General features: G+C 43.8%; 2 protein-coding genes and 2 long non-coding RNA genes across 7 annotated transcripts in view; 2 read left to right on the top strand and 2 right to left on the bottom strand.

Moving 5' to 3' along the window:
• Nucleotides 1-4,791, bottom strand: part of prrg2 (proline rich Gla (G-carboxyglutamic acid) 2) — an 11,808-nt gene extending 7,017 nt beyond the window's left edge. The window contains exon 1 of the mRNA XM_046866147.1: nt 4,542-4,791. The gene's annotated coding sequence lies outside the window, so the exon portion shown is untranslated. The remainder of the gene's footprint in view (nt 1-4,541) is intronic.
• A 7,898-nt stretch (nt 4,792-12,689) lies between these two features.
• rras (RAS related) lies at nt 12,690-20,141 on the bottom strand. Of its 4 annotated transcripts, none has more exons than XR_006927834.1 (8): nt 19,899-20,141; nt 19,454-19,544; nt 17,702-17,789; nt 16,551-16,653; nt 16,269-16,377; nt 14,952-15,070; nt 13,069-14,141; nt 12,690-12,868 (listed from the first exon to the last, which is right to left on the bottom strand). XR_006927834.1 is itself a non-coding variant. In XM_046866144.1 (7 exons), exons 2-7 carry the CDS (start codon nt 19,538-19,540, stop codon nt 14,051-14,053), a joined length of 597 nt encoding a protein of 198 aa, XP_046722100.1. In that variant the 5' UTR covers nt 19,541-19,544; nt 19,899-20,141; the 3' UTR covers nt 12,690-14,050. The 4 variants fall into 4 exon arrangements, 1 of the variants encoding a protein (XP_046722100.1); XR_006927833.1 differs by having other exon boundaries at nt 13,075-14,141; XR_006927835.1 differs by having other exon boundaries at nt 13,366-14,141.
• Nucleotides 13,281-22,500, top strand: part of LOC124396829 — a 19,652-nt gene continuing 10,432 nt past the window's right edge. Inside the window, exons 1-2 of the long non-coding RNA XR_006927837.1 lie at nt 13,281-13,398; nt 18,802-19,433. This is a non-coding gene — a long non-coding RNA (uncharacterized LOC124396829). The remainder of the gene's footprint in view (nt 13,399-18,801; nt 19,434-22,500) is intronic.
• LOC124396831 lies at nt 20,269-20,956 on the top strand. The gene is made up of 3 exons (XR_006927840.1): nt 20,269-20,401; nt 20,524-20,583; nt 20,900-20,956. It is a non-coding gene; the product is annotated as an uncharacterized LOC124396831 (long non-coding RNA).

Genomic DNA, 22,500 nt, shown 5'->3' with positions numbered 1-22,500 from the left:
ACTCACGCTCACACACACTCTTACTTACACTCACACACTCTTACTTACACACTCACACACACGCCACTCACACACACACACCTTACTCACGTCACACACACACCCACGCTCACACACTCTTACTCACGCTCACACACACACTCTTACTCACGTTCACACACACACCTCACACACCTCACACACACTCTTACCACGCTCACACACACTTACTCACACTCACTCTTACTCACGCTCACACACCTCTTACTCACGTTCACACACACCACTCACACTCACTCTTACTCACCTCACACACACACTCTTACGTTCACACACTCTTACCACACTCACACACACTCTTACTCACACTCACTCTTACTCACGTCACACACACACTCACTCACGCTCACACACACTCTTACACACACACTCACTCTTACTCACGTTCACACACACTCTTACTCACACTCACACACACTCTTACTCATGTTCACACACACTCTTACTCACGTTCACACACACTTACTCACGTTCACACACACTCTTACTCACACACTCTTACTCACGTTCACACACACTCTTACTCACGTTCACACACACTCTTACTCACGTTCACACACACACTCTTACTCACATTCACACACACACCTCACACTCACACACACCTTACTCACGCTCACACACACCACTCACACTCACACACACTCTTACTCACGTTCACACACTCACTCACGCTCACACACACACTTACACCTCACACACACACACTCACACCTCACACACACTTACTCACACCACACACACCTTACTCACACTCACACACTCTTACTCATGTTCACACACACTCACGTTCACACACACTCTTACTCACACTCACACACACTCTTACTTACACTCACACACCTACTCACACACACACACCACTCACACTCACACACTCTTACTCACATTCAAACACACTCTTACTCACACTCACACATACACACACTCACATACTCTTACTCACTCACACACACTCTTACTCACGCTCACACACACCTTACTCACACACTCTTACTCACTCACACACACTCTTACTCACATTCACACACACTCTTACTCACATTCACACACACCTTACTCACACTCACACACACCTTACTCACGCTCACACACACCACTCACACACACACACTCACTCACGCTCACACACGCCACTCACGCTCACACACACTCTTACTCATGTTCACACACACTCTTACTCACACTCCACACACTCTTACTCACGTTCACACACACTTTTACTCACGCTCACACACACCCACGCTCACACACTCACCTCGCTCACACACACTCTTACCACATTCACACACACTCTTACTCACACTTACACACTCTTACTCACGCTCACACACACTCTTACCACGCTCACACACACTTACTCACGCCACACACACCTACTTACACTCACACACACCTTACTTACACTCACACACACTCTTACCACATTCACACACACCACTCACACACACACACACACCTTACTCACGTTCACACACACCACTCACGCTCACACACACACACACTCTACTCACGTTCACACACTCTTACTAACGTTCACACACACACCACACACACTCTTACTCACGCTCACACACACACACACACACACACTCTTACTCACGTTCACACACACTCTTACGCTCACACACCTCTACTCACGCTCACACACCTCTTACTCACACTCACACACCTCTTACTCACGCTCACACACACCTACTCACATTCACACACACTCTACTCACACTCACACACACCACTCACACCACACACACACACCTCTTACTCACACCACACACACCTACTCACGCTCACACACCTACTCACATTCACACACACTCTTACTCACGTTCACACACACCTTACTCACGTTCACACACACCACTCACACACACCTTACTCACGTTCACACTCTTACTCATGTTCACACACACCACTCACGCTCACACACACTCTAACTCACGCTCACACACACTTACTCACGTTCACACACACTCTTACTCACGTTCACACACACTCACACACTCACACACTCACCTCGCTCACACACACCTTACTAACATTCACACACACACTCTTACTCACACTTACTCTTACTCACGCTCACACACACACCTTACTCACGCCACACACACACCTACTTACACTCACACACACCTTACTTACACTCACACACTCTTACTCACATTAACACACACTCTTACTCACGTTCACACACTCACACACACACCTTACTCACGCTCACACACTCACACACACACACTCACGTTCACACACACTTACTCACGCTCACACACTCTTACTCACACCTCACACACTCTTACTCACGTTCACACACACACTCACGTTCACACACACGCCACTCACACTCACTCTTACTCACTCACACACCTTACTCACGCTCACACACACCTTACTCACGTTCACACACCTCTTACTCACACTCACACACCTCTTACTCACGCTCACACACACTCTTACTCACATTCACACACACACTCTTACACACTCACACACACACACACACACTCACTCACACTCACACACACTCTTACTCACACTCACACACTCTTACTCACACTCACACACACTCTCACACTCACACTCTTACTCACTTCACACACACTTACTCACGCTCACACACACCTTACTCACGCTCACACACACTCTTACTCACACTCACACACACTCTTACTTACACTCACACACACTCTTACTCACACTCACACACACTCTTACTCACATTCACACACACTCTTACTCACACTCACACATACACACACTCTTACTCACACTCACACACACACACACACTCTTACTCACACTCACACACTCCTACTCACGCTCACACATGCTATGAAAACGTGTTTTATTTTCAAAATAAAAGCTGTAACCTCATCTGGAATAAATGAACAGCATTAACAGAATATTACCAGCATTTCGACAGATTCCTTCATCCAGAGTGACTTCATTTATTCCTTTTATACACGGAGCAGTTGATGGTCGGGGCCTCGGTGGTGATGGGTTTTAAACTCACAACCTTTCAATCAGAAGTCAACCACCATAACCACTGTGCTCCCACTTCATTCTAAACACTGAATGCAGTTTGTGACAGAAACTTGTTTAAAAGTTTACACCCCCCAAAAACCTGGTATCAAAACAAAGTTTTTCTTTTTGTTGCTTAATTAAATTGTTCTTTAATATGTTTCTTGTTCCACTTTCATATGTACTAATTTACTGCACTATCAGAGCTGTCAGTCATCACATTATCCGTATATGTTACGCACTATGGCTGCTGTATATTGTACAAAGTTCTAAAGTAACTCTCTTTTGTACCTGACGCACAAAACTTTTATTTACACCACCATGCACTCTCACTTTATGTATATCACTGATCTGTCATATAATCTGTATCTCTATTTAATACTTACACTGTCTACATTGTCTCACATTGTCTATATTGTCTTGTACAGTCTGTTTTTGTCTTGTCTTGTGTGTTTTGTCTCGTATATAGTAAGCTGATTGTATAGTTTTATTCATGTCTGTAAGAGTCACTAAAAGCTGGAACCTTCCTTGTGTGTGTCAAGACATTTGGCCAATAAACCTGATTCTGATTCTGATTAATTGTAGTTTCAAATATATATTTTTAATTTATTATTATATATCAAATATATATTATGTTATTAGTGATTAAACTCAATCTTTGAATTTAATTTGACCTGTAAATCATCTGTCACTTCTCTGCTGGTCACTACTGATTCTATTCAATTTATATTGATATTATAACGATATATACTGTATATATATTATATTTTCAAATGAATGATATTTCTATTTTATAATCTTTCCAAATTTTTGTTTTGTTGCAGAATGAAGATGAAATATAGAAAGTGTTTTTAGGTGAAGAAGAAAATCCTCTCCTAATTTTATTCTTTTTTATTCAGTAAAAATAAGTTTGTCAGTGTATAAATGGGTTTCTCTAATGCTGTAGATGTTTTATAACAGAGGAGGAGGACATCTACTGACCATAATCATCCATCACCATCATAATAATAATAAATAAGTGAGAGGGACAGAGCAACAAGTAAACACACACACACACACACACACACACACACACACACACACACAATGCCTACTGTTGACACAGAGGGGTGTGGCTCTCTCTACACACACAGAAGTAAACCGGACTGTAAACTCACTCTCTCTCTCTCTCTCTCTCTCTCTCTCTCACACACACACACACACACACACACACACACACACACACACACACACACACACAAACATCTTAAACTGGAAATATTTTATATTATCTGTATTATACACAGCTGTCAGTTACAAAAAATACAATTACACATTTTGGAAGTTGTACCGGAAATATAGGAGGCTAAAACACACACACACACACACACTTAAACACAGACCCAAACACAGAGGGTTCGGTTTGATGAATACTGGTGATCAATAGATGGATATTAAATAATAAAAGAATAAATGAATAAATAAATAAATGGATTTACCTGGCGCTCAGTTGCGCTGCGAGCTAAAACCAAAGGAGAGAGAGAGTGTGTGTGTGTGTGTGTGTAATCTGCAGGATCTCCGCTTCGCCACTAAAACTCCACTTGGTAAGATCCAGAAGCAGAACCAGGTCAGACTCAGAGATTGGACTCGTGAATCAAACACATAACTTTTTTATTTCCCCGGAAACCCACGCACTTAACTGCAGCTCACCTGTTGGAGAACCAGTTTAACCACATACCACACACACACACACACACACACACACACACACACACACACACACCCTTCCTCCTCACGGGATCTACTTCTAACCTGGGTGGTGTTGTGACAGAGAGTTCCATCACACTCCTCACACACAGCTGAAGGGTTCCTCTGTTCCAAAGGAGGAACTCTCAGGGTTTCTGTGTAGAATCCTACAACACTTAGGAAGACCAGACCAGACATGCTCTGCATAGAGCATGAAGACAAAATATTCTTGTAAACGTTTTAAAGTAATTATGGTGTTTTAAATTATGGTAACAATTTACAGGACTTTTGCTATGTTTCCACACGGATGGTTTTAATTGCCAGATGTGTGCATCATAGTGGATTTTTGGTCTGGGGAATAGGGACATAATTCTCTGATCCATTAGCACAGTAGATAGTGGTAATGCCCTGTCACAGAATGTGAACCACCAATAATAAAGAAGAATCTTCTTCTTCTTCTTCTTCTTCTTCTTCTTTTTGGCTTCTCCCATTAGGGGGCGCCACAGCAGATCATCCGTCTCCATACCCCCTTGTCCTCTACATCTGCCTCTTTCACACCAACTACCTCCATCATTGAATCCATCTGATATATTGAAACAGTTAAAGGCTATAGTGTTGATAAGGCCTCAGGCCCAGATGGTATATGTGGTTGAACACTGAGTCACTGTGCTGAACAGCTTAGTGAAGTTCTCCACTTACTTTTTTTAATCTTCTCTAGACCTGGGGCTGGTTCCTGATTTGTGGAAAACATCAATCATTGTACCTATACCTAAAGAAGCAAAGCAGGAAGCGCTAAATGATTATCGTCCAATCACCTTGACTTCTTTAGTCATGAAGGCTTTTGAAAAAGAGATTAAAAAGAATCTGATGATAGTTGTTGGACCACTCTTAGATCCATTGCAGTTTGCATATCGCGCTGGAAGAGGTGTAGATGATGCAAAACTGTTTCTGTTGAATGCTCTTAGTCAACATCTAGAAAATACTGGAGCCTTTGCGCACCTTTTGTTTGTGGACTTTTCGTCTGCATTCAATTTCTTGCAACCTATGATTTTAGGACAGAAACGTATCAGTCAGTTTAATCTCAACCATGGTTTAGTTTTATGGATTATGAACTTTTTAACAGAGAGAAAACAGAGGTAAGAGTTAACGGTGTCCTATCAGACACAACAAATATTTCCATAGGTTCACCACAAGGCTGCGTACTTTCTCCTGTTCTATTCATATTGGATACAAATGACTGCCAAAGTTCGGATAATAACAGTTATCTGGTAAAATATGCAGACGATACGGTGCTTTTCTCTTGAAGGGAGAAATATCCATCAGGAATATGGTCCGGTTTTGGATGTATTCTTATGACCTTTTATAACTCTTTTGTGGAAAGTATCTTGTCTTTTTCTTTTATTTGTTGGTTTTCTTTATTGTCTGTAAAGAATAGGAATCGCTTGCAAGGTATAGTAAATCTGTGCTCAAAAATTGTAGGTGTTCCTTTGCAAAGTCTCACATTTTATTATGAACAGCAAATGATGACGATGGCACACAAAATTATTAGTGACTGTACACACCCTTTAAATGACTATTTTGAGTGGATGCCCCCTGGGCGACGTTTAAGATCAACTAAATGTTCCACAAACCGGTTTCAATTTTACTTTTGTGCCCGAAGCAATACGGCTATGTAACAAATCCAGTTGAATTAGATTCATTGTTTTTATTTCATTTTATTTTATTTTATTTTATAATTTTTTTTTTTTAAGGTATTAACATTTGTATGTGTATGTTCTGATTGTGTGAAGCACCACGACAGCTTAAATTAATTTTGCCCCAAGGGGATAAATAAAGCTCTAAACTAATGTCTTCCCTCACCACATCCATAAACCTCCTCCCTGGTCTTCCTCTTTTCCTCCTTCCTGGTGTCTCCATCCTCAGCATTCTCCTACTGATATACCCCATGTCCCTCCTCTGCACATGTCCAAACCATCTCAATCTCACCTCCCTCAACTTGTCTCCAAAACGTCCTACATGCGCTGTCCCTCTAATAAAATCATTTCTAATCCTGTCCATCATCGTCACTCCCAACGAACATCTCAACATCTTCAGCTCTGCTACCTCCAGCTCCACCTCCTGTCTTTTACTCAATGCCACTGTCTCTAATCCACCGTCTCTAACCAGAACCTCCACTCTCTTCCACTTCTCCTTTCCCTGCTGTCTCTGTAGACATCTTTCTCCTCTCCTTCTCCTCCTTCAGCCAACAGCAGCCCCGTTTACACCAGTACCCTGTTGTTAATGATACCTGTGGTGGTTGTTGGTAACCCGGGCCTCGACTGATCTGCTATGAAATTCTGATTTGTGATCCACATATTAGATTTGGCACATGTTTTGCTCTGGACGTCCTTCATAACACAAACCTCCACATTTATCTGGACTTGGGACCGACACTAAGAGTGCACTGGCTTGTGCCTCCCTAATGACTGGAGTTTATATTTTTTTTAGATCTGAGTAAAGAAAGGACGTTGTGAGTAAATGTGTGTTGCGTTGAAGGTTTTAATTTTGCCTCTTTTATATTTATTAATTAAAATTTGTAATAAAAACAGTCAATCGCATGTTAATAAAATTATTGCCATTAAAATTTATTTACGTTAAAGTGTTCATTTTGACAGCCCTAATACACACACACACACACACACACACACACACACACACACACACACACACACACACTCTGCACATCCAAAAAAAAGTCTCTAATATTTTGTTGGAACTCCTTTAGCTTTGATTACAGCATGCATTTGCCGTGGCATCGTTTCGATGAGCTTCTGCAATATCACAACATTTATTTACGTCCAGAATTGCAGTAATTTTTCACTAAGATCTTGTATTGATGAGGGGACAGTCGGAGCGCTGCACAAAGTCTCCTCCAGCACATCCTGAAGATTCTCAGTGGGGTGAAGGTCTGGACTCTGTGGTGTTTAATCCATGTGTGAAAAGGATCTCATGCTCCCTGAAGCACTCTTTCATGATTTCAGCCTGATGAATCCTTGGATTGTCACCTTGGAATCTGCCTGTGCCACCAGGGAAGGAAAAATCAATTGATTAAGTAACCTGGTCTTTCAGTATATTCAGGAGGTCCACTAACCTCGTTCTCTGGTCACATACAGTAACGTTACTAAACCGAGACCTGAGCATCTGCAGCATCCCCAGATCACAGCACTGCCCCCCCACAGGCTCGTACAGCAGGCACTGGGCATGATGGGTACATCAGTTCATCCACCTCTTTTCCTACCCTGATGCACCATCACTCTGGAACAGGGTCAATCTGGACTCATCAGACCACATGACCTTCTTCCATTGCTCCAGTCCAGTCTTTATGCTCCCTAGCAAACTGAAGCCTTTATTCCAGAGCAGCTTCACTGATCTGTGTTTTTCTGAAAACTTCACAGCTGTTTAGTCCCAATCCCATGAGTTTCCTTCACAGTGAACATGTGGAAATGTTCTTACTTTCACTATTAAACACAGTTGTGAGTTTTACTGTTGTTTTCTTTTTACGATTTGATTTCACCAAACGTTTAAGCGATCGCTGATCACGATCATTCAAAGCGTTGGACAGTTCTACACCCAATTTTAGTAGTTTCAGGGATCACCTTAGATGTTTTCTTCTGCTCAACTCAGATAAGACGGAAGTACTTTTACTAGGACCACATGCAGCTAGAAGTAAACTTTCCGATTACGTAGCATCTCTGGATGGTGTTTCTGTTTCAGCATGTACGGCTGTCAAAGACCTTGGTGTGATTATTGACCCGAGTCTTTCCTTTGAGTCTCACGTGAATAATATCACCAGGATCTCCTTCTTTCACCTTAGAAATATTGCTAAGATTAGAAATATGATGTCGTTACAGGATGCAGAAAAACTAGTTCATGCTTTTGTTACTTCTAGATTAGACTACTGTAACGCTTTACTGTCTGGGTGTGCGGTAAGTGCATCAATAAGCTTCAGTTAGTCAGAATGCAGCAGCAAGGGTCCTCACTAGATCTAGGAAATATGACCACATCACCCCTGTTTTAATCAGTCTACACTGGCTCCCAATCAAATCTCGCATTGACTATAAAATATTACTACTGACGTATAAAGCACTCAATGGTCTCGCACCGCAGTATCTGAGTGAACTTCTGTACCAGTATGATCCTCCACGCCTACTTAGATCAAAGGTGCTGGCTATCTGTTGGTTCCTCAAATAATGAAGACTACAGCAGGGGGCAGATCTTTCTCTTATAAAGCCCCACAGTTATGGAACAGCCTTCCAATCAGTGTTCGGGACTCAGACACAGTCTCAGTGTTCAAGTCGAGGTTGAAAACGTATTTATTTAGTCAAGCCTTTTATCAGTAGATTTCTCTTAGGTAAAGGCACAGATCTGGAGGGAACATGGATATAGAGTGTTTGGTGAACTGGTATATTTGTATGCTGTCGTCCCTCACATTCACACGTTCACTCAGGTTTGTTGACGGTGGTGTGGTGGGTCGTCTCTTATCCCAGAGATCCCTCATGTCTGTGTTACCTTCTGGTTCTCCCTTTTAGTTATGCTGCCATAGCGAGTCTTGCCGGAGTCCAAACTGCACAGTGACATTAACTTTCATACACCAATAGTTACACTTAATAATCCATATCCTTCTCTTCCGTCACCCTCTCTCTCTCTCTCTCTCTCTCTCTCTCTCTCTCTCTCTTTCGGTCGAGTTAAACATGCTCCTGAGGCTCCAGTGACCAGTGTTCCTGCCCCTCTCCCTCCTTGGATCTTCACACTTCTGTGCAGCTCGGGACGGTCTCTTAATTCCGGAGTAGAACGGGTGCTTTGAGGACGGATTGGACTGTAGTTGGTGTCGGCGGTCTGCTGCACTGACTTGGGAGTGCAGTTTGCTTCTGATCATCATCACTGTACCCCACAACATTGTATATCTGCTTCAAATGGACATTTGGTGCAACCCAGATGAGGATGGGTTCCCTCTTGAGTCTGGTTCCTCTCAAGGTTTCTTCCTTATGCCATCTCGGGGAGTTTTTCCTTGCCACAGTTGCTCATCAGGGACAAACATACTTACAAAGAACATATTTATGTTCAATCACCACATTATCTGTGTAAAGCTGCTTTGAGACAATGTTCATTGTTAAAAGCCCTATACAAATAAAAATGAATTGAATTGAATTGAATTTTCTTCGCTTGATACATGCCAATAATTTGACCCTTCTGAAACAGATGAACGTCTTTTTAACGACCACAGGACCTTCTGACATGGTTGTTCAAGAAATGAGAAGCTGCTCACTGCATCAGTTACAGTTAAATACTTGTTTCCAGCTGAAACAATCATCTTTGCAGTAATTATCCAATGGGAGACTCTGAACTCTTTGCTTAGTTCAATCCAGGTTGTTTTTTCTTTTGGACGGGCAGTGTGTATATATGTACACACACACACACACACACACACACACACACACACACACACACACACACACACTATATCATAGCCTACAATATAAATTATTGAAAATGTTTTTTATTTTTATTAAGCAGCAGGTAAACATTTTGTCCTCAAAGTCTAGACGTCTGGGTCGGAGCATCTCCAAAACTACAGCTCTTGTGGGATGTTCCTGGTCTGCATTGGTCAGAATCTATCAAAAGTGCTGTTAGATAGGAACAGTGGTGAACTGGAGACAGGGTCGTGTAGCTCAAACTGCTGAAGAAGTTCATGCTGGTGATGATCGATGGGTCACGACTGTTTTAGCAGCAAAAAGAAGACCAACACGATATTAGATATTAGGCAGGAGGTCATAATGTTATGGCTGATTGATGAATATAAATTATAAATAAATAAACGGGGAAACAGGGAGGCAGTGACTTAGTGGTTGAGGAAATGGACTTTGGTTATGGATGTTGTAAATTAAAGTTTAAATCTCAGTCACACCAATCAGCCACTCCTGGGCCCCTGTGCAAGGCCCTTAACCCCATAGCTGCTTATGTGTATAAATGAGAGAACTGTAAGTCGCTCTGGATAAGGGCTTTAAACACTAACGCTGAGCATTTCAATGAGATGTGATGGTCCAAGCAGAGATCTACTCAGAGATCTACTCAAGAACAAAATCTGTCATCTGAAGAAAGAAAAAAAAAAGATGTTTTACAATCCAAGTACATTTGTGTGTGTTACCAGTTGACTAAAAGCAGAATAAAGCTCCACACTGAAGCTCTCTCCTCCCTCTCTCCCTCCCTCTCTCCCTCCCTCTCTCTATCACTAGGCTAAAGTCAGCTCCAGGTTGTTGCTGTTTTTCTGATTGGTCGCTTCTCCTGCCACCCTGCTCTGATTGGCTGAGAGGGACAGTATGCAGTGCAATAGGAAATTAGAGTGAGCTGAGAGGGAAAGAGCTCTGAGTTTATTGGTCAGAGCAGTGAGGAAGCACTCACAGCTGTGGAGTCACGAGTGAAGTCAAAGCTTTTCATCAGACTGCTGCTTTCTTCATTTTCAAACAACTAAGCTAAAGATTTTTACTGTTTTGAAGTCTTTCACCACCACCCCACCGCACCTCATTCACCACCCCACCGCACCTCATTCACTACCACAACACACCTCATTCACCACCAAACCACACCACCACACCTCATTCACCATCACACCACACCACACTCACACACACACACCTCATTCACCACACACCTCATTCACCACCACACACCTCATTCACCACCACACCACCTCACCTCATTCACCACCCCACCACACCTCATTCACCACCAAACCACACCACACCACACTCAACACCACACCACACCTCATTCACCAACACACCTCATTCACTACCCCACCACACCTCATTCACCACCACACCACACCTCATTCACCACCACACCACACCTCATTCACCACCACACCACACCACCACACCTCATTCACCACCACACCTCATTCACTACCCCACCACACTTCATTCACCACCACCACCACCACACTCACCACCACACCACACCTCATTCACCACCACACCACACCACCACACCTCATTCACCACCTCATTCACTACCACACCTCAGTCACCACCCCACCACACCTCATTCACCACCAAACCACACCACACTCAACACCACCACACCTCATTCACCACCACATCACACTCCATTCACCACACCACACATTCACCACACCACACCTCATTCACCACCACACCACACTTTATTCACCCCACCACACCTCATTCACCACACCTCACCTGCTCACCACCACACACCTCACCTGCTCACCACCACACCTCACCTCATTCACCACCACACCACCACACCACACCACACTCACCTCATTCACCACACCACACCACCACCTCACCTCATTCACCACACCACACATTCACCACACCACACCACACCACACTCACCACACACACCTCATTCACCACCACACCACACCACCACCTCATTCACCACCACACCTCACCTCATTCACCACCACACCTCACCACACCTCATTCACCACCAGACCTCACCTCGCTTACCACCACACCTCACCTCATTCACCACCACACATCACCTCACATCGCTCACCACCACACATCACCTCACCTCATTCACCACCACACATCACCTCACCTCATTCACCACCACACATCACCTCACCTCGTTCACCACCACACACACCTCACCTGCTCACCACCACACCACACCTCACCTCATTCACCACACCACACCTCACTTCATTCACCACCACACCACACCTCACCTCATTCAACACCACACCACACCTCACCTCATTCACCACCACACATCACCTCACATCGTTCACCACCACACCACACCTCATTCACCACACCACACCTCATTCACCACACCACACCTCACCTCATTCACCACCACACACAGAAACGAGTGAAATGACAGTGTTTTAAAGTAAATACCACTTTAATTGTGTACAAAAGTTTTTACATTGATTTCAGTATAAAATAAAAGGTGAATGTTTTTTATAAGAGAAGCCACTGATGAGTTTGATTTAGCGAGTGAAATAATACAGACCTGTACTGCATGGAGCATTAATACCACTATCAAACACACACACACACACCTCTGAGCTACAGGCTGCTTGATGTAAAGTTTGAAGTGACTGTGTGTGTGTGTGTGTGTGTGTGTGTGTGTGTGTGTGTGTGTGTGTGTGTGTGTACATCGCCCTCTGCTGGGGGAAGAGCAGTGCAGCAGCTGACAGTTTTTCTTTAAAGCACAAACAGTAAAGACTTCTATTAATTCATTAAAGGAGTACCTGCAAACACACACACACACACACACACACAAAAGCCCAACCCTGTGTACAATACTACATTAAACTGGTTTAGTGTTAAACTACTGTCACGTAATGAAAAGGTGTGTAAACTATAACTGGAGCGTTCAGTTCAACACCACTTCATCTCATCATGATCATCAGGAATATAAACACACACACACACACACACACACACACTGACGTATGGGAGGAACTGGGAGGGAACACTGCAGGACTGATTGATAAATACTGGTTTTGAACTCTCTAATGGTGTAATACTCAAATGAGTAAAAAAGGAATTAAACACACACACACACACACACACACACACACACTCAGTTTCTCCTCCCAACATCTGTATACAGGTTTTATAGGACTGCAGGAAGTAACTGAGGAACTGATGAAACCTTGGGTTTCACACACACACACACACACACACACACACACACACACACACACACACACACAGCATGAAGTTACTGATCATTCACCTGCTGCTTGTTACACGACGTATATTTTATTCCTGAATTGTAGATAAGAAGGAAAATGACAGTTTAGATTGGAACACACTGATTATTGTGGGGTTATAACAACCTGCTCACAAAGTATTACAGCACTAACCTGCAGTGTGCTGCTCTGTTCTCTCCACTGTGTGTGTGTGTGTGTGTGTGTGTGTGTACACATGAATAGACACACACACAGAGTTTGAATAGCTCTGTGCATCGTTGCTCACTACACTGCTGTACACACACAAACATTAAAACCTATAAACTAATCATATCAAATAAAAAGATATACTTTAAAATGTACTTAATGTAAAAAAAAGTGCAGAATGAAAAATAGATATATGTTTAAACACCTTTGCTCCATCATGATAACACACTCCTGACTGACAAAACACACACACACACACACACACACAAGGCACCAGACTTTTGAATGAGGAGGATTTGGGGCTTCAGTCTCCATGGCGACAGTGGGTGTAGGTGATCAGAGGATGGTGCAGGGACATCCACTGCCCTTCTGCTTCCTCCCAGAGTGATTCGCAAGCTGAGGAGGACATTCTGTCTCCTGGAACTTTCTATACGCAAGAGAGAGAGAAACCATGAGGAAGTTGATGACGTGATGTTCTATATAAACCCTGCACATCTACTGTACACTCACATCAGCAGCGTGGCTCCACTGACACTGCGTAGGAACTAAACTGAGGATATTACGAGTGTAACGTACACAAAATTCACGGTTCGGTTCGTACCTCGATTTTCAAATCACAGTTATGTACTGTGTGTGTGTGTGTGTGTGTGTGTGTGTGTGTGTGTGTGTGTGTGTGTGTGTGAGATCTCTGTGAGGTATGAGTTGAGATTTTTGCTTTGCTGTGGTGTAGAAACGACTGATGGGTGTGATTGTTTTGAGTGACTCCTCAGACGTGTGTGTGTGTGTGTGTGTGTGTGTGTTTGCAATGTATGCAATAACAAATTTTATTATATTAATTAAATTGCCACAAATTAAATTAATTAAATAAATGGACAGTTGTAATTAAATAGTTTACATTAGTTGGACCCCATTTGGTTAAAACAGAAGTGTACACAAGTGTGTGTGTGTTTTACATTTATTATTTACTATATTAAAAGATGTATTTATTCCTTCCATCCTTCATTCATTCACTCCCTCGATATGTGGAATTGTCAGGATGTTCTCCTTTTAAGAGAAATTCCTGAAGCTGGTTATAAAATGTGCACAAATGCGTGTGGTGTTACACCACTAATATATATTATTATTATTATTATTATTATTGCTGTGGTTGAATTGAGTTTTTTTAACGTGAGAAAGTTTCATTATCTCAGGCCCAACTCAGTATAAACACGTGACAGTAAGCGTCTCTGGATCGTACCTTATTGCTCGCACCACCTCCAGAAAAGCCTCGTCCACGTTATAGCGGTTTTTTGCTGATGACTCCATATAGTGGATCCGGTTCTCTTTGGCAAAAGACATGGCCTCTTCTCTCGAAACCTAGAAACAACACAACAGCATTATCTCTCCTCTTCAGGCTCCTATTATAACCCCTACCTCAGTCTCCACCTTTCTCTGGTGGGCGTGGCCTCCCTTGCCAGGGCTCATAGCATGAGAATGAAAAATAAATTGTATGGTGTTTACCCAGAATAGTGTGAGGACATCAGCACAGAAGCCCATTCTAACAGCCTGAGCATGATGAACACTCACACCAGGTCTCTTTTAGTGTACTAGCCATCAAGTGCTCCTGTACTGCAGGAGGCGCTGGTGACATTATTACAAAAAATGTTTTTTGTATAAGACAAAAAAAAAGACTCAGGTGAAGATGTTCAGGTTGCACACGACGCACTTTATGTTTATGCACTTTAGTCCTAAACTCTGAGGCGCGTGACGTAGCTCTGCGGCGCGTGTTGTAGCTCTGCGGCGCGTGACGTAGCTCTGCGGCGCGTGACGTAGCTCTGCGGCGCGTGGCGAGCTCTGAGGCGTGGCGAGCTCTGCGGCGGCGTGGCGTAGCTCTGCGGCGTGGCGTAGCTCTGGCGCGTGGCGTAGCTCTGCGGCGCGTGGCGTGGCTCTGCGGCGTGGCGTAGCTCTGCGGCGTGGCGTAGCTCTGCGGCGCGTGGCGAGCTCTGAGGCGTGGCGAGCTCTGCGGCGCGTGACGTAGCTCTGCGGCGCGTGTTGTAGCTCTGAGGCGCGTGGCGTAGCTCTGCGGTGTGTGTTGTAGCTCTGCGGCGCGTGACGTAGCTCTGTGGCGCGTGTTGTAGCTCTGAGGCGCGTGACGTAGCTCTGCGGCGCGTGGCGTAGCTCTGCGGCGCGTGGCGTAGCTCTGAGGCGCGTGGCGTAGCTCTGAGGCGCGTGACGTAGCTCTGCGGTGTGTGATTCAGCTGCTGTGTACTGTCTACAGGGGAAACCTCCTACACAACCTCCACACGTCTATTACATTATATTACACACAAACGCTCCAGAAATATCTCCATTACTGATATATACTGTAAAACAACCCAGAGGTGGTGAGGAGAAAGGAAGGAACCTAAAAGAGAACCTGTTGTTGTCTGGGTGACACCAGACATCTGTGTTAATCTTCTGAACTTTGTACTACAGAGTCAGTGATAAATGTGTAACCAGGAACTTTATGAGTGTAAAGATTAAGTTATTTAAGGTCATAAAGTCTCATCATATTATAGCTCTCCACTTGACTTACCACTCTGTTCTGCTCCAGATCAGACTTGTTGCCTACGAGCACCATGGGGAAATCATCTCGATCTTTAACCCTCAGGATCTGAGTGTGTAACTTCTGGATTTCGTTGTAGCTGTAAGGGAGCGATGAAACAGATCAGAGCTGCAGCACAGAGAGGGGCTTATATTATAACACCACCACCACCACCACCACCAGCCTGAGCTCACTGCCCCACAGTGCTCTACTGACATCTCTCACTCACACACACTCACACACACACACACACACACACACACACACACCTACCTTCCACTGTCATTTAAAGCAAACACCAGTAGGAAACCTTCTCCTGAACGCATGTACTGCTCCCTCATCGCCCCAAACTCTTCTTGACCTGCTGTGTCCAGAACTAACACACACACACACACACACACACACATCAAAATTAACCATGTGTCGTATTTAATAGTTACTAAAATCACATGCTAACGTCAAAGAACTAGTGTTAGCAACTGATAGAAATGAGTTGTCATGGTAACGTTGGATTTTGTATGCTGACAGGTAAATAAATCTGTAAGTATATGAACAAGCTAAACGGCTAGCTTCGTACACTAACGCTAGAGATATTCGACTTTCAGAGATGAGGAGGACGTCTCCTAATTTGCATAATCATTAATATTCGTATTAATTTCCGTGTCCATAGGGTTCACATTTCTGCGCCTTTTTGTTACACACCTAGCTGGCTAGCCTCAGGGCTTCTGCAGGTTACACCAAGTCACATTTACGACTTTAAGACCATTAAGAACGAAATTGAAGATCTGTATCACGGCATCAAACACACACACACACACACACACACACACACAAACGTGTTGGTAGAAACTGGCTTTATCAGAGCTCTATGTTTATTTTTTTCAAGACAAATATCGCTAAACTCGCATCCCTGAAAAATATAATCCAAGAGAGATTCACACCAATAAAAGCTGATTGGCTGTTACATGTGGGCCTCATTTGTACTCATCATACAGAGAATTATATTTGGACTAGTGAAAGAAAGATCTACATCCCCACAGCAGCTAACAATAAAACCCTGTGAAGTGCTGCAGGAGCGTTTCAATGAGCATCAGAGGAGTTACAGGGACATCGGAAAATTAAAACCCCTTTCAGATTATTGAAGATTTCCTAAATTTAGATTTTTAAATTGTAAACTTTTTAAGACTCTGTGGAAGTTTAGTGTACAGGTTTCTGTAAATTGGTTTACGGGGACGATTAGGGATCGTTTCCTGCTCATTTGCATACTGTCTGACATCACAATTAGAGAACCTGCTGAACCTCTGATTACAGGTTAGTAGAAAAACGTGACATCAGTGTTAGAAATGGTCAACCTAAATCCACACACACACACACACACACACACACACACACACACACTCAGAACATGAGCAGCACAGACGTACTGTCTAGTCGGGTCTCCTTCCCGTCCACGGTGCAGATCTTGGTGTACGAGTCCTCGATGGTGGGGTCGTAGTCAGACACAAAGTACGACTGTGGGACAGGAAGAAGAGACGTTACAGCGATCAGCGTGTCCCCGTGTCTCTCACAACAACAGACTGCAGAGCTCAGGCATGAGAGAACATGTCAACAAAACACACCTTCTACAGCATACTCTTTCTCTCTCTCACACACACACACACACACACACACACACACACACACACACACAGAACTGAGATCCTGTACACAGTGTGTGTGTGTGTGAGTGATAAATGCTGGTCTTTATGATAGTAAAATGGGCAGGTGTGTCAGTACTGTAGGACACAAGGATCATTAGGTTCTCGGTCTCCAGGTGCAGTTCTGTGGAAGGTGAGTCATGTCAGATGGACTTTTGAATTCTAGAATTCTAGAAATTCAAGAAACTGCTCAGATTCGTAGTGAAACATTTCGATCTCACCAGGTAGAAGTCCTGATGACGTGACTCAACTCCCAGATTAACATTTTAGACGGGACAAATGATGAAAAGGATGAAACTAGAAGAAGAGAACGATGGAGGAGAAACGAGAGAATGCAGAAATGGAGAATTTTTCCCTCATGTTTTGGTTGTTGTTGATCATCATAGTTCTGTAAAACCTCAGTGGTTCTGCAGATCATTTCAATCCTGCATCATATCTTTTGAAACCTTCAGCACGTTCTGAGGGTTAATAAAGAAGTGTGCACTTTCACCAGCCCTGCCCTGTGAGATCAGGAACACACTGCAGCCGTACACAGCAGATGATGACATAAAAATTCACACCGTGTCTGATTTGAATGTCTGCTTCCTGATCTTAGTTCCTCAAACTTACAGCTTCAGATCCGTTTCAGGCTGGAGAACGAGCGGATGGAAACTCTGTAAGAATCTAGGAGAAGATCTGCGTTCCTGAACACTGAACCACCATCATCACACACAAACACAGTTCCAGACCAGGAACAACATCCCAGTGATCTCAGGAGACTCCACACCTCCACACACCTGATTCATCAGCAGCTCAACACACCCTGCCTTACCTGAGCCATGAGCGAGCACACACACACACACACACACACACACACACACACACACACACACGCACACACACACACACACACACACACACACACACCATCTTTTAAGAGTTGCGCCACAACCTAGCAGCTGAGTTCTGCATTCGGATTGGTCCGGATGTGTTGATTACTTATCATTAGCGTTTCCATAGCAACAGTTCTTCCACAGAGAAACTCCTCATTGATAAACATCTCTGACATGGTGAACTTTCTATAAAGTGCAGCTTATTTACGTACATAAAACAAGTCTCCGGTTTCAGAAGTAAAGCTGTGGGACAGAAGACGTTTTCACGACAGGAGACGTTGTGCTTCTGACGTTATAGAGAGAGAACAGAGCGAGAGCGGCAAGAGAACGACCTACATCTTCACTGACGTTCCATCAGAACTGTAGCAGATCTGCGAGCGATGGCAAATTGCTGTGTTGTAAGAAGAATAAAACACACTGAAAGACCTGGGTGTCTGATATCTGTTAGATCAGACATGAGGAACCTGGAGAAACATCTGAAACTGTAGAAGAATCAGATCAGTGTGGACTTCACACGGAGGACTGTGACCCTGAGATGGGAATGTTGGAAATGTTAGGAATGTCAGTGTGTGTGTGTGTGTGTGTGTGTTTAATCTTCATCATTTACCTGGATGAACTGGATGGTGAGGGCGCTTTTCCCCACACCTCCTCCACCCACCACCACCAGCTTGTATCTCTCTTCTTCTGACGACATTCTTCTGCACGAGAAAGAAAAATACACATATACTCAATTAAAACCCATTCGCCTGTAACTCGACCAAAACCAGGTCCAAAAACATGGCCGTAATGCGATGAAATGTGGAGTAAAGCCCGAGCTGAAAGATCCTTCAGCGCTCCACCAAGTTCTCCTCCTCAGATTCTCCTCAGATTCTCCTCAGATTAGCCTGTTAGCACTCCGAGCTCAACATGTCTGAATGTGAGCTCAGCCTCGCTGCACGCGCTCAGCCCTGCTCCCGCGCTGGACCTCAGTGAGACTGAGGAGATCCAGAAGATCTGGATAAATAAATAAATAAATAAATAAATGAAAGGAGAAGATGATAGAGAGGTGTTACCTTCTTCCCGCCGCCTGCTCGGATGTTAGCCTGATTAGCTTCTGCCCAAGTTGGCGAGAGGAAAAGTGAGTTAAAGAGTTAAAGTTACAGTGAGGAAGAAGAGCAGAAGAGCGAGCAGAGCTGCTGAACTTCCTTCCTGCTCAATGTTCTTCACAGATCACAGGAGCTCACACCCAACTACCATGTTTAATACCGAGAGAAATCAAAGTTCCGGAGATCTCAGGAATGTGTGTGTGTGTGTGTGTGTGTGTTTTTTTCATGTCCAGAGGCAACTTCGTTCTTTCTGTTCACGGTTGCCAGATTGCTTATAATCACCTCCAACATGACCCTCCGGATGAAGAATCAGCAGCCTTGTGAGCATAGTGTGTGATGTGTCTCAGATGGTCCTCATTTTATTATCATCATCATCATCATCATCATCATCATGAGTGTGGTGTGTGTGAGAGATGTGTCTCAGACGGTTCCTCTTCATCATCTTTATCATCGTCCTCATCGCTGTCATTGTGAGTGTTGTGTGTGACATGTCTCAGATGGTTCCTCTTTTTCATCATTATCATCTTCTTCATCATCATGTACTTTATCATCATCGTAATTGTGAGGATGGTGTGTGTGATGTGTTTCTCAGACAGGTCCTCGTCATCATAATCTTCTTCATCTTCATCAGCAGCAGCACTCTCAAATGAAGGTGTGTATGAGATCTGGAATCCAGTTCACTCTGCTTGTATCTGCAGTCTGACCCAACACACACCATCACACACACCATCACACACACCATCACACACTCATACTAACACTCAGGAATACAGGACTTCATTCTCCCTGTGTGATGATGATGATGATGATGAAGCTGGTGAGACTCTGGGAGACAGTGTTGGGGGTGTGTCCCTCAGGTGGACATGACTTGGACTGCAGTAAACTAACAACTAATCACATCTGATAATTAAACGTTTGTTTGTGTATCATAAATTGTAAATCATGTGATTATTCTCATGTGATGGTAGGAGAATGCTGAGGATGGAGACACCAGGAAGGAGGAAAAGAGGAAGATCAAGGAGGAGGTTTATGGATGTGGTGAGGGAAGACATGCAGGTAGTTGGTGTGAAAGAGGCAGATGTAGAGGACAGGGGGGGATGGAGACGGAGGATCTGCTGTGGAGACTCTTAATGGGAGAAGCCGAAAGAAGAAGAAGAAGAAGAAGAAGAAGAAGAAGAAGAAGAGGATTCTCATGTGATTATTAAATATTAAAGATAAAAAACAGAACTTTTACCTCAGTAATATATGTTTGATGTTTATAAACCTCAAGTCCTGTTTGAAAATTATTAAATATTCATAAAATAAAAATTTTCTCTAAATAATAAACTCTAGCAGGGTTAAAGGCGTGTTTTCAGTTCACGACTGATGATGGTTACACACACACACACACACACACACACACACACACACACACACACACACACACACACACACACCAGTCCTGTGTGTAATAATCAATATGAGCGGATGTGTAAACGGCTGATCAGTTATGCACTTAAGTCCTGGGACTGTGTATTTGCCATTCTGTTATTATGAGCGGTTGCTATGGTAACTCATATCTGATCAGTGTATGGAGTAATTAACATTAAAATTCTGATGTACAGGTACGTATTAAAATTCTTTATTGGAACTTCGAGGTGGTAACTGAATGTTTACAGCTCCAAGTTACTGATCAGAAGGTCAGAGGTTCGAGTCCCAACACCATCACACTGCTACTTGAGCAAGGCCCTCCCCACTCTCTGCTCTAGGGGGCGCTGTATCATGGCTGACCCAGTTTCCTAACGTGGGGAAATAAGAAGAATTTCACTATGCTGTAACGTACAAACAAACAACAGACTTTCACGTGAGCACTGCTGTCTTCACTCCTATTGTTAGTCTCTTCACCAGCAGCTCATTTGTGTACACATTTCTCATCATGTTTGTGACGTTGAAGACGTGGACATCGAGTCACTGATGGTCACTGTTTCTCACATCACAGGAGCTCTCAGTGATCATGAATGTTTACTCAGAACGTTTCTCAACACACTCATATTGAGTCACTGATGGTCACTGCTCCTAGCTGATGGTCACTGCTCCTAGCTGATGGTCACCGCTCCTAGCTGATGGTCACTGCTCCTAGCTGATGGTCACTGCTCCTAGCTGATGGTCACTGCTCCTAGCTGATGGTCACCGTTCCTAGCTGATGGTCACCGTTACTAGCTGATGGTCACCGGTCCTAGCTGATGGTCACTGCTCCTAGCTGATGGTCACCGTTCCTAGCTGATGGTCACCGTTACTAGCTGATGGTCACCGGTCCTAGTGGACGTCTTTAGTAAACACTGCAGTGGAACAGAGATCTGAAATTTCTGCTGTTTCCAGAAATGCTTGCTTTTTAGATCTGACAGGGTCTGAGGTGACACCTCGCTGCTTTATCACAAGTACACAGTGTGTTGTTACACATTTTACACACACACACACACACACACACATCGTCTACACGTGTGTTCTGCTCACAGTGAGCCATGTCCCATGAGCCTCTGCGTGAGCTAAGTGAGGGATTCCTGTCTATGTGGCAACCCAGTCCACTGTT

The sequence above is a fragment of the Silurus meridionalis genome, chromosome 14 (assembly GCF_014805685.1).
Source record: "Silurus meridionalis isolate SWU-2019-XX chromosome 14, ASM1480568v1, whole genome shotgun sequence".
Taxonomy (NCBI): Eukaryota; Metazoa; Chordata; class Actinopteri; order Siluriformes; family Siluridae; genus Silurus; species Silurus meridionalis.
The sequence above is the reverse complement of the archived record's forward strand: the minus strand, read 5'-3'. Positions and strand labels throughout refer to the sequence as shown.